General features: G+C 41.1%; 2 protein-coding genes across 8 annotated transcripts in view; one reads left to right on the top strand and one right to left on the bottom strand.

The window, feature by feature from the left end:
- The window catches only part of TMEM116 (transmembrane protein 116), a gene marked incomplete at its 5' end in the record, with an annotated part of 144508 nt that extends 132290 nt beyond the window's left edge, over positions 1 to 12218 (top strand). Inside the window, one exon of the mRNA XM_081253210.1 lies at positions 11512 to 12218. Within this exon, the coding sequence (XP_081109336.1) occupies positions 11512 to 11610 (99 nt within the window). The 3' untranslated portion in view covers positions 11611 to 12218. The remainder of the gene's footprint in view (positions 1 to 11511) is intronic.
- MAPKAPK5 (MAPK activated protein kinase 5) overlaps positions 3424 to 13480 on the bottom strand; it is a 38647-nt gene continuing 28590 nt past the window's right edge. For 5 of the 7 annotated variants that reach the window (XM_081253204.1, XM_081253205.1, XM_081253200.1 and 2 more), the window contains 6 exons: positions 12251 to 12438; positions 10226 to 10346; positions 7329 to 7459; positions 6944 to 7065; positions 5475 to 5579; positions 3424 to 3616 (listed from right to left, as the gene is read on the bottom strand). In XM_081253204.1, the coding sequence (XP_081109330.1) occupies positions 3522 to 3616; positions 5475 to 5579; positions 6944 to 7065; positions 7329 to 7459; positions 10226 to 10346; positions 12251 to 12438 (762 nt within the window). In that variant the 3' untranslated portion in view covers positions 3424 to 3521. The remainder of the gene's footprint in view (positions 3617 to 5474; positions 5580 to 6943; positions 7066 to 7328; positions 7460 to 10225; positions 10347 to 12250; positions 12439 to 13480) is intronic. The other 2 variants (XM_081253203.1, XM_081253201.1) reach the window with 1 other exon arrangement.

Below are 13480 nucleotides of genomic sequence, written 5' to 3' on the forward strand. Positions count from 1 at the left end.
CATATAAACATAATTTTCCTCTAATAAGTTTTCCTAATGCACAAACATACTAAGTGTTAAATGAAAGTTCAGTTTCACTATGGAGACTTACAAGTGACTAAGATCAAAGTTCAATTCCTCCCAACATAAAAACAAAGTCTGGAATAAAACCAAACCCTGATTAACCAGGTATCTAGTTACCATTTCATCAAGAAAATAAAAATGGACTGTATAAGAACTTTTTAAAGACTTCTTTGCTTTTGTAACTAAAATTGAACTGTAATGTCTATGGAAGTCCTTGGATTTGATTTTTATGTTTATCTCCTGGTGTATTTAGCAGTATAAATTTAAAAGGAAAAAAGCCCTATTTAACCACATTCCTTGCCCAGTTATTCTCCTTTGCATCCCAAGATGAACTAAAGACTCTACATCTTTTATCTTGCATAAAAATAATTTTATATTAAGTCAAATATCTATAATATAAAACCTTCCAAATTAGGGTTATGGCTATAAATACCACACAAAAATGGAGAAATGCCCTATATAATTCAAAAGATAATGGAATAGTACTACAAGATCTCAGATATAAGCATGAGAGTAGATCAACTCATTATCCCCAATTAATAATATTTAATTCCTAATACAGATGAAAAAATTAATCATCCGCATCTAGCAAGAAAATTAATACTACCATATCACAAACACATTAAAAAATTTTCAGCAAAAAAGGTGAAATGATTTCCAGCTGGATTTCTTTTCTCCTTGTGTTCTGTATAAGTGGAAAGCCTCTTAAAATTATGTAACTTGGAAATTATCACAGATTAAAGATGTTCCCCTGTGTCTTAACCAAACAGGCAGGGAAAATTTAAGTCATTCTGTGGGACAAAAAAATCAATAATGAAAGACCACTTCTACTTTTTTAAATAAATAAAAATATAATTAAAATCAAATATCCAATTTTCCAGTTCTCAAATTGAGACACATTTTCTTCAATAAATACACACGCACACAAGCATTCACACACAAGATCTGATTTAAATCATTTGACTTCTTCTTCAATAATTCCTCCAACTTGTTCTATCTTGAATACAAAAACAAAACTCTTTTTAAAAAGCAGTTCCTCCTATCTATGTTTCAGACAATAAATTTCTGACAGGTGTTCTCCTATAGCTTATACAATACATTAGCCAGAAAAATACAAAAGTTGTTTCGCATCAAGCAGATTAATAACTATGGTAAAGTCTAAAGGTATTTGAGTAATGGTTTTACAGTAAGCAGAGGGTTAGCAAATCATGTAGGAAAACTGAAGACTCTAACCTCCTGCCTATGAGAACTGTTCTTACAGTGTGAACTTTCTGCAGGTACAGGCATTAGACAGGCCAAAAGAGACAAGGATGATTTTGTTTCACTTCCAGTACATGTGAATGTTTTATTAGTAAACCTGACTGGTAAAGTTAAAGCAGAATTTGCTACTGGCCTACAAATAAATTCCATAAACAAAACTCCACTTTAAAGACCAAACAGTGCTGAGTCTTTTGGAAGCTGTTGTTCTGTCAAGGAGCTCTCTGTAGGATAGGACCCACTTTTGAGTTACAACAGCTAGAGCATCCTCCAGGGTATTCACAAACTTTCAGCATGGACCTGTCTGGACACAGCACTCATTTTCGCGGCCAGTTTAATTCAGACTAAAGAAACATGGGCAACTGCTGCTCAGAGTAAAAGGAAGAATCTTTTGGATACCCTTTTAGATCATGCCTAAAATTCACCACACAGGGAAGGAAATCGTCTTGAGCCTCTAGAAGACACCCAGATAACAAATTTGAGAAGTTAATGGTAGACTGGGCATGCTAGAAGATTCCTCTGAAGAAAAGGAAGAGTAATGAAGTTAATTACTGCCTTCCTCTCCCAAGCGAACACTGAACCTCTGCCCTAAGAAAAATAACAGGTATTCAGTTGTTCCAGAAACAAGTGCAGAGTTTTTCCTGATTGTAAGAAGTGATTTTGATTTGTAAGACTGCATTTCACTGAAAAACAGAATAATTCAACCCTTAATTCAACTCCCAGCTAAGTTTTCTGGTTAGTAAATAAGAAAACGTTTTGTTTTTCTCTGCTGCCTGTTAGATTTTGCCATGTTTAAAAGTATTGAATTCTCCTTACCTCAAAAAATGCCTTGAATTTAAAACTCTCCAAAGTAAAAGGGAACCAATGTGTAAGGTAATTTCTAAGAGATACTTAATGTTTTTATCATATATTCCTACAGTCATTCACACACATATGGGACATACTAACCAAATGTCACCCTGAAGACATACTCAGCAAAGTGGAAGAGTTAGAAAATAAGTGAGCTCTGTGGGGTTGATTTTGATTGAAGAGAATTTGATGGGATGAAATAACTGAATAACTGAGCCTACTGATCCTTTTCTTCTCCTCTGTGAATTGGAGTTGGCCTATTAGCTCTCCCATTTACCAACACAGAACCACCAATCAAGAACTGCTAAAAAAATAAATAAAAATGGTTTGTTATGGAAGCCCATATGTACAACAGCAAAGTAGAAAAGCACCCAGCCTTGTTTTCTATTCAAGTATCTGATCTCTGGGCCAGAACCATGCTTCCTGAAAATGAAGGGTGCTAAATAAAATACATGCAGCCCAGGGGATGCCACCATGAAACCCAGGCAGAAACGTTAGAGGAAAAGGGTAGCTTTAAGAGAAAAAACTTGGACCATCTTTAGATGCTAACCCAATAGTCCAGTTTTTATGATATGTAACTTTCTCAGAAAAATCATCCCATAAAAGGGGCCAGAAGAACAGGGAAAGGAGATAAGAAGCAATGGAGCTGGTGAGGGCTGCAGGAAAGGGAGAGGACAAAGTAGGATCTCAAAGGAGGTGGGAAGGCTGAAGCTCTGGTTAAACATGAAAAGAATAAACTCAATAGAGAATCCCATTAGATGTAAGAAATGCACCAATATCTTTTTTAAAAATATGACAAAAAAGAAATATTACCACTCTTCTCTAGGGAATTAGGGATAAGAGAAATGAGGGCTCAACTCCCTGTCTCTTCCATCGTGGGCGGTGGCACCCTGTAACAGGCAGTCTGCAACATGGAGCCACAAAAATTTCTTGGCACCAGAGCTAATCTACTGATAGTGCAGAAAGTAAGTACACAGGGCAATTGAAACCAGATTCCACAGTACTTGATTCAACTGTTTACTAAGCAGAAAGGTCAGTATAGTTGGTCCTTTGCCTACCACTGGCAAATGGTTTTTGTATACTTTATTACAAATAAAACAATCTTGCTTGACAATACCATCTGTCAGCTTTACCACATATGACTAAACAATCCTAAAGTAATAATATATTAGGAACTGAGCTTTTCTTAAAAACAAATGAACTATACTATTAGTAAATCCTGTATCTAAATTTATACAGCATCTTTAAGCAATGTGGAAATGAAATTATGATTTATTAATTTACATACAAATCACTTTATACATTAATGAATAAATTTTCAACTTGTTAAAAAACAAAGTCTGAAGCTGTCATTATTGGGATTCGTGGGATGTGGTTTGCTCTTCTATCACTTGCTTCACAATTTCTGCCAGTTTTAGTCGATCTACTTTATCTGTGAATCCACGACCTGAAACCCAAAAAAGAAAAAGGTCAGTCTCCAAACTGTTTGGGAGGTGATAAGATTCTTGACAGGGACCCAATAAGGTACATCTCACCAGTGTCAAATTCACCCTCACCATGGAGGAACCATCACCAACACTGATCAAAAGCAGTTCAACTCCCCCATTTTTCAAGTAGAACTGAGCAGCTTATTAACCTGGCCGTAAAAATCCAATGTTCAGTGCAACAGCACAGCGAGAAACGACAAAGAGGGAGAAGTTCTTTGTGATATGTATGTCTACAACAGAACTCATATCCAAACTATATAAAGAACTCCTACACATCTATAAGAGAGATACAACTCAATAGAAAAATGGGCAAAAGAATAGGCACTTAACAAAATCTAAATGGCCAATAAACATTAAAACGTGCTTAAGCTCATAGTCATCAGGGAAAGACAAAGTAAAACGACACGCAATACCAGTAGTACTTATTAATCAGAATGACTAAAATGAAAAAGACAATAGCAAGTGTTGGTGTGGATATAGAATAACTAGAACCCTCAAACACTGCTAGTGGAAGTGTAAATTGGTACAACCACTTTGGAAAACTGGTGGCAGTATCTACTGAAGCCAAACAGATGAATATCCCCATGAACCAGCAACTCCAATCCTAGATACATAAGAGAAATGAGTTCATTAAAATATTCATAAAAGATGTACACAAGAGTGTTTATAGCAGTGCTTTCCTTAATTACCAAAACCTGGAAACAACCCATATGTCCGTTCAACAGCAGAATGGGTAAATATAAATACAAAAAATATATATGTGTATATATATGGAGAAAAATATATAGAGAGAGAATATATATATATTTACATACATATATATGAGAATGAATTGCTGCTACACACAACAATATGGTTGAATCTCACAAATATAATCTTGACTAAAAGAAGCCAGACACAAAAGAACACAGACTTCTCTGACTCCATTTACATAAAATATAAAACCAGGCAAAACTAATACATACTGCTAGAAACTGGGATCATAATTGCCCTTGTGAGGAGGGCGGTAGCAGTTAAAAGAGGGCACATGCTCCACTACGTGTTCTAGGTGCTTGTTACATGGGAGTGTTCACTCTGTGAAAATTCATCGGACGTGCATACCTCAAATGTGATCACTTTTCTGTACTGATATTTCAAAATCTTAAAAAAAAAAAAAATCCTAGGGAAGCTAATCTCCTCCAAGTATGGGAATGGCCAGGCTAGCACTTTGGATTTCTTATGTCCAAGAATCAAGCTAGGCAATGAGTTTGCTTCCTTCCCTGAGCATCCTAGACCTTAAGTCTAGTTTAGTCGGCTAAAGTAGAAAGACAGTACAAAAGCAGCTCAAAAAACACACCTGTACCTTGTTTGCCTGTGGGGAAAAAAATTCAAAGAGCAGCAGATTTGGCACTCTCTACTCTTCAGTGAAACAGGTCTCTAAGCTAAGCAGATCAGCAGGGCGGACTCTGTGGTACTTTGCCCTCTTTCTCCCCTTCAGAGTATACTGCTCCTTAATGACCCAGTGAACAGCTCAAGTATCTGGAAGGAGTTCTGAGATCTGACTGTTTTTTTGCCCAAGTGGTATGTGACGGGGGCTCTGCAGCAATGAATCTGCGACACATAATTCATCTGAACTCCGGAAAACAAGCGAAAGGGCCAGATGTCCAGATACGCCTGGGCAGTTACTGTAGGGCTAAGCCCCTGTCCCACAGTATTCCACTTACTTGCCAGCCCTACTTCACCTGAAAACAGTCCCAGCTCAGCCCCCAGAGATCCTACATATTCTAAACACAATTACTTCTCTGCATTCCTGGGGAAAGTCATAATTAAGGCTCCTACCATTCCAGCTGAAGCTTTGCAGAGTATCTCTTAGGAGTTTGCATTCCCGGTTATACTTCCAAGCTTCCTGAACTACTTCATTCAGCTTTTCATCTTCATTCTCTCCTATTGATAAAGATGAAGAAGAAGTTGCATTTTCCTGCGGCATCATGGGATTTTAGTGTCAAGAGATGGAAGGACATGATGTCCAACTTATTGAGAAGTGATGATTAAAGGTGCAAGCTTTACCAGACTATCATTACTTCTAGTCCCTACATTACATGTAGCCCAGGGGTCCCAACCACCGGGCCGCACAGCAGGAGGTGAGCGGTGGCCAAGCGAGGGAAGCTTCATCTGTATTTACAGCCGCTCCCCATCGCTCACATTACCACCTGAGCTCTGCCTCCTGTCAGCATTATGGTGAGTTGTCTAATTATTTCATTATATATTACAGTGTAATAATAATAGAAATAAAGCACACAATAAACGTAATGCACTTGAATCATCCTGAAACCATCCCCCCCCCACCCCCACCCCCGGTCCATGGAAAAATGGTCTTCCACGAAACCAGTCCCTGCTGCCAAAAAGTTTGGGGACCACTGATGTAGACTGCTTCTGGTTTCTCAACTCTTCCTGCTCTGACCACCTCACACAAATTCCCTGATGCCCCCAGAGTCTTAGCACTGGGGGATGGGAAATAGGCATCCCATAGGATGTCAGACTATTGCTGAGCAAAAGCACCTGGTTAACTTAAGAGACCATGAGCAGGAGGGAGAATAAGGCTGAGTGGGCTACCTTCTTTCTCCTAAGCTCATTTCTTACTTTGGAAGGCTACCTGAGGCACACTAGTGAGTTCCCTTAAAACCCAAGGAATCTAGGAAGACTGGTCAACTCAGCAGTTTCCTGGCCTACTACTTGAAGCATCTCATTCATCTGCTGAGAAAAGCCCATCATACCCCATTAGGTGGAAAGAGAACATACTGAAAGAGAGCTCTCACTCGAAAGGCCTTCTGTTTAAGTCCCACCCTGCCCATGATACAAGTAGCAGCCAGGGCCACTTCTGAACTTGGGAGATCGTCTCTTTCTATTCACAAGTTAATGACAGCCTTGTACTCTAAGGGCTCTGGATATGGTGTTTCCCAACCTTCCTGACCTTCCCAACCTAGTCCTGACCCTGTTCACATTTTCCATTTTCCATCCTCTATCCTGTAATCTCATTAACAAACTAGGAAAATACAAAATTACGTGCTGTGCCTGACACTGGCAATTAAACCGAAACGAGAAATTTTACAGGAAACCAAAGGTGGGCCAGAGCCTCACATTTCTGAGTTCCCACCATCCATTCTTTTCAGTGGGCACAAACATTATATAATATACTTATTTTCTTATAACACAAAGATGAAACAGACAACTTCAAATTAAACCACTCCTTTAGTCATGTGCATGTGCACACACACAGACACGCACAGAGCATTCATAAATGGTGTGACCTTTACCAGCCTGGGGGAGAATACACTGAGCAATCACATCTCGGAGCTTTTCCAAGGCAACATTTGAATCCTCGGCTCCATTCTCACGGTCGTGGATATAAACACCATCCTTTGGCTTGGTGCTTTAGAAGTTTGGGAGAGAGGTAATAACACGGTGAGACCCCAAAACCCAACTCTTAACAGATGTTAACGCTAAACATAAGGAACAGATTTTTCAGATAAATCATTAACTACAGAGTACCTCCAACTTCCGATGCTATTTAAAGAACATATCTTTTCCACCCTCTGAAGAGTCAAAAAAGGGCAGACCCCTGGCTGACCTTTCAGAACCCTGTACTCAACCACACCAGCCATGAGGGAGAATTGAAGAAATAAGCTCAGTTACCCGAGTAATTTCCTCTTCCTTAGAATGGGGTTGTTCACAGAGTGCAGGGGTTTGAGGCTGACTTTCAGGTCCTGGATTCGCATGTTGGCCAACTGTTCCGCATGGGCCTGTTGGATTCCTGCAACCACCGCCTGAATGCAAACACTGTCATCAGTTTTTCACATTCATTTCTGGGCACCTAAAAAGCCAATCTAAGACAGTGGGAAGGAGAATCTCAAAGAACTAAGAAGGCAATTTCATTCTTATGCTGGCAGTATACAAATTTTGAAAAGGCAGAGGACTCTTCCCCATGCATCAGCAGGGCCCAGGGACTACCAGGCCAACAGCTGGCCCTTCTTCCCTGTGGGCGGACAGAAATGCAAGTAAGAAATACTAACAAGGCTCATGCTCATAGTCATTGGCAAGGGCAAGTGTAAAGAGAGTCATACATGTACATCAGGGGAAAAGCTAGCAGGCTGCTCCTGAGAAGCCTCCCTGACTGGCATTTACTCACTGCCCCCATGGTGTAGACAGTCACCTTGGCCCTGATGGCTCAGAGCCCCAAGCATTTCACCTGGTGAGCATAGTAGACCCTCACAAACTGATCTATAAGCCAGTCAATTAATTTACAAGGAGAAATAACTGTCATAAGGTCTAGCACTCTTCAAGTCTGTCTTTATGACCAGTACGTTCTCTCACTATGGGCAGACCAATAAGGGAAGGCAAATAATCAGAAAAAGCTTTATAAGAATGAGACGATCCCACTTCTGAATTAAAAAAAAAAGACAAACTCTGTGAGTTGGTGTGTGTCTCCCCAGAAAAAGATCAGGAAGAATACATCAAGCCATAGGTCACCTCACCTCTGAGGGGTGAGACTGAGGCAGGGTAATGAAAGGGAACTTGTGCTTTTTATTTTATATACCTCTGTGTTGTCTGAATTTCAACAACAAAATTTGACAATTTACAAAAATAGTTGCTCGGTAAGCATGCCATTAGATCAGGAAGAGTTTGAACTCATTTAAGAGAACTATACTAACTGGCCCTGGCTACACACCCCCAGACCCTTGAATCTATTTCCTTCTTATCCGTGATAGCCCAACAAAAAAGATGGGAACACCTCAAGGTTGTGAGCTCAGGCTCCATCTCTTAGGCACAGCTTAGATGGACACTTGTATATGTGGACGTTTTTTCTACACTTCCAAAGTTGACAAGCCTGCATCTTGACCACATCATTTCTTTAAAAATGGGAATACACTGTCACATTGCAATTCCATCTTATAGGCCCAAGAGCTACTCTTCCTCATTAAGAAGATTATGTATATCCATACTTGGCTTCATTATACACTAATCTTAAAGTAACTCCAGAAGGCAATCTTATTTCTTCATTTCAAGATCTTGAGGAAAGCCACAATGTAACACTAAATTGCTGACAACCAGAGGGTACAAGTAATCCTTTTGTATTTTGGACTGACCAAACAAACCATTTCTGGACTACTGGGCACATTTAAACCAGGAAGACAACTGGACACAAATCAGAGATAGCAGAGAACTCTGTTCCTTCTAGCTCTCCTTTCTCTCTCATACTCCAGCTAAACTAAGGGAGGTCTTAGCATTCTTTTTTCCTATTCGCTTATATTTCAACTCCATCCCGTCTAAGTCAGTAACACTCAAGTCTGTGTCACTGCCTTTCCCTCTCAGCCACACTCTGATTCCACACCACACATCCGTCTACCACCTTAAACAATATCTAAAACCTAAGAGACTTCCCTTCACCCAAAACCAGCCTCATTCCTGATTTCCCTCTGTCAGTGGTGTCACCAGATATGCCACCCACTGTCCCCTTATATCTAGTCAGTCACCAAAAATTGTAGAAATTTGTCTTCAAAAATATTGAGCCGGGCTTCCCTGGTGGCGCAGTGGTTGAGAGTCCGCCTGCCGATGCAGGGGACACGGGTTCGTGCCCCGGTCTGGGAAGATCCCACATGCCGTGGAGCAGCTGGGCCCGTGAGCCACGGCTGTTGAGCCTGTGCGTCCAGAGCCTGTGCTCCGCAACGGGAGAGGCCACAACAGTGAGAGGCCCATGTAACGCAAAAAAAAAAAAAAAAAAAAAAAAAAAAAAAAAAAAATATTGAGCCTATTCATTCATCTCTACTTCTCTGCTCCTAGAGCAGCTTCTCAGCTTCTAGATTATTGTAAAAGTATTAGGTTGGCAAGTCTGCAAGTCTAACCATCCCTAAATACCTTCCCTGTGGCAAATGTCTTCTTAAAAATCTACGATAGCCTCTCAGTTATGTCCTACTAAGACTTAAACCCCTCTGTCTACTTCCAAAGCCAGGCCTGCCACACCCATTTTACTAACTTCCCATCAATGAAGTCAGGCTTCATTACATGTAAAGGGGTTAAACATGTAAAGGGGTTAAAAAATGCCACAAAATAGTAAATAATTGCGATGGTTTTTGCCTTCTCTTTGGGAACCCTTCCCTAATTACAGCCCTTCAAAGATGTTCTCTTTTTCTGAATTTCCATAGCATTCACAGAAAATTTAGCATGCAAAAAGCTCTAATGTCTGAAAATGTTGCCTCTTTGTTTTGTGTTCATTGGTCTTTCCAACCAGTCTTGTTTGAACTCCTTGGGCAAAAGAACGGTGTCTGATACTGCTCTGTGCCCCCAACCCCATAGCACAAATATGGAGGATAGTCCCTTGAGTGTTCCCTTAGTGTATTTACCAGGCCTTGATCTGGTCTTTTATGGAAATAATCTCTTTATTTCCAATCCTGATCTTTGGAAGACCAGAGATGTTTCTCTGGGAAAGACTGTGTGCTCTGTATTGTTTTGCCTTTAACCCCTCATTGAGTCAAGCCTCAGCAGTCCTTCCCAACACAGCCTTTTCAGCCAACAAAATAAGCATCATTCAAAACCTTATCCATCATCAGTTGAGCAGAGGGTAGCACATTATCCAGGGCCTCAGTTGAGTTGAGCCAGGGGTGATCCAACACTCCCTCGATGGTAAGTCTTTCCTCTGGTTTGACCTTCAAGAGCCTGTGGAGAAAAGGCCAACAGGGCTGCCATCCAGTTGCTTCCAGAGGCCGGGAAGTTCCTGGGTCTGGCTCTAACCAGCTCCAACTTCTGACTTTCCACCAACTCTTACAAGCCTAGGCTTTCTATTTGCAGGACAGAGGTGGGGCTCTCATCCCTAACCGTTAGTTGTGAGGGCACTCTGTCCTTAGGCAGTTCTTTCTATACTAAATAAATTGAGATAAGAATGGTAGGAAAAGGCTTAGTCCAGTGATACCTCAGACTGAGTTCTAGGTTCAGTAAAGTAATCTTACATATGGCTTACAGTTCCTGAGACACTGAATCCCCAGACTAATGTTTCTAGGACAGTGGGCTATAATTTCCAAAAGGGACTCAAAGTGCTCTTTTGGCTAACAGTGACTGTAAAATTAGTCGAGGGGTCATACAGTTCTGAAAATCCAGGTTGCTACTTGTGATAAAACTCTTAGATGTCACCATTTGGCAGGACATGAACCCTTTATTCCAAAGACATTCAAAAGCTAAAAATCTAATCTCTGAGAAGGGGATGGCATTTCCTTCTAAGCCTAATGTACTGTTCTGTACCATCGGCTTTTTGACCATAGTTCTTTACATCTTGTACATTTATCCTGATGCAATTCCTAGCTCACCCCAGCATATTCCCTGGGCCCCTTACAGCACCTTCTTCCAAATACATAGCCTCCCATTCCAAACATCAGAGTCAGGACAACATGCCTACTTGCTCTTTCATGTTCTCTGTAACATTCTGGATCATTGTGAACAAACAGCTTCAGATTCTAATGAAAGGATTATTTAGAAAAGAATCTCAATGCTGAAAGAAGATAATCAATGTTGCTCTAGGGACAGGAAATATATTCTACAGAACTGCAAAGAACCAATTAGAGGATACTGATACTTTGGTTAAGTAACTGAGAATACAGCAGGGAAAGAGCATAGGAAGACAAACGATGATTTAAACATTGCCTCCACCCTCCTAAAAAACTTTCACTTGTATATTTTAGAAACTAGTCCCTTTTTGAATACATAAACACCTAACCAACAGAACAAGCTCACTTCTGCAAGAGAGTAATCTCCATAGAGAAACAGCTGTACTATTAGGAGACAGTTCCCAGATACTGCCCCTTTAATGCTTATCTTTATCGCATTACAGATGAAGAAACTGAAACCAAAAGAGGACAAATTACTCAGTGAAGAACAAGCAGTAGGAATACCAGAACAGCGTCCAAGTCCCAGTCAGCTAAGCCTCTGACACAGGTGGGTAGAAAAAGCAAAGACACCTCATATTTAGGTCTGACTTCTTTCTTAGTGCTCTAGCTAATTTCTCCAAAGGACTCTGAATGTCAAGTCTCCGTCATCCATTCACTAGCCCTAATTCTTCTAAATCTTTCCATCTTAATATACACCAGAGCAACCAACTAGCAGTAGGAAGCGCAGGAGGTGGGGTCCAAGTCCTGCGCAACCAATCACACACTCCCACAGCAGCTAAGGAATGAAAAGCCAAAAGCATCATGGTCATTTTAGCACCCCAGTTCAGTTCCTGGAATCATGCCTGTCCCAAATGACTGGCCTCCATGCAGGAAGGGTACACCAGGGGAGTTACTATTTAAGGTCCTAAATTAATGCTCACAGATACAATGGCTACCAAGGGACCTGGATTCAACCCTAAGGACAAATTCTAGGAGTGCAAAAGGAGGGAGCAAAGCTCCAATTTCACCAAGGTGTGGACAGTGAGAACTCTCATCTCAGGCTCCAGGGAAAATTTTCTGTGATGCTAAAATGAGAAGGAGCATGCCTGGGAAACAAATGACTTTCCTTTACCCAACATTCCTTTGTGTTCCACCACTTTTAAGGCCTCCCTGGCCTCCCCCCGCAGTGGCCTGGGGACTCACTTCCTCACAACATCTTTGGCCATCTCTGAGATCTGGCTCCACTCTTCCTCTGGGAACTCAAAACTGCCTGTCATGATCTTTCTCCGCATATCCTTTGGGATAGTCCGGCTGTGGTGTCTGGAGTAAAAAGGAGGGTATCCGCACAACATCACGTAGATAATCACCCCTAGGGACCACAAGTCACAGCTCTGAAAGCAAAAAGAACATGGTCACTCACAGCAGAGGCACAGCTCTAAAATAAAGTCCCTAGGACTGACCTAGAAACAACCCCTGATATACACAGGCTGATATCTCCAAGAATCACTTCACAGAGACTGTAAAAGCTTCAGGAAGTCTTAAGAGAATTAACCATTCTCTCCTTATTTGTTACGTGCTACCAACACTACACATGTGCACACCATATATACAAGGCCAGTCTGGGGTAAAATAGTCGCTTTTATTCTCACTGCTTAGGCCCAAGCTGCTATCTGATTATTGGGTACAGATGTAGGATACTTTGTCCCCAGCCAGACAAGTGATAGATATAAGCCAGCTGGTTGTGAAACATTTACTCTGTCCACCTGGGCAGGGCTGAGGGTGCAGGAACAAAGCAGCTAGGACACAGGTGGGCTGACTCTATAAAACAGCACAAGTCATTTTGTAAAGGCCCAAAGCAGTCTGACAAAGATTAGGGATAAGCACTGCAGGGAAAAACAGGAGGCTAAAAGCAATCCTTTGGCCATGAAGGACTCACTGTGCCCATTTGCAAGACCATTCTTGGGGAAGATATTCTGAACGAAACAAAACTGCCACTAACTACCATGTCTGTAGATATTAAGGTGATTTCATGGCCTGTAGTCACAGCATGCTTATTAATAAAGGACTCCTATTTTAATTAAATGTAGCTCTACCTGCCTCGGAAACTGGGTCCTCAGAGGCTTCAACCCAAGCCCCTCCTGAATTGCAGGACAAAAGCAGTGTCCACCTGAGAAAGGCAGCCCAGGGAACCTGCCACTGTGGCCACACGCTCCTCACACCACAGCTGTGCGCTGCTCTGAGTGAAGCCTGGAAAATGGGGTGTCTCAGGTACTCTCAGCCATGTCTTGGCATCATACTAGTAGACATTTATAGATGACATGACCCATGCTGTAGAACATACTTATAAAATTATAGAGGTGAAGAGAAATCTTAAAAAATAGTTCACATGAGGAAACTGATACTACGGAGATCTTGTTATCTCTAAGGTCATCT

Source organism: Mesoplodon bidens (genome assembly GCF_964165515.1).
Source record: "Mesoplodon bidens genome assembly, chromosome: 13".
NCBI classification, from domain to species: Eukaryota; Metazoa; Chordata; class Mammalia; order Artiodactyla; family Ziphiidae; genus Mesoplodon; species Mesoplodon bidens.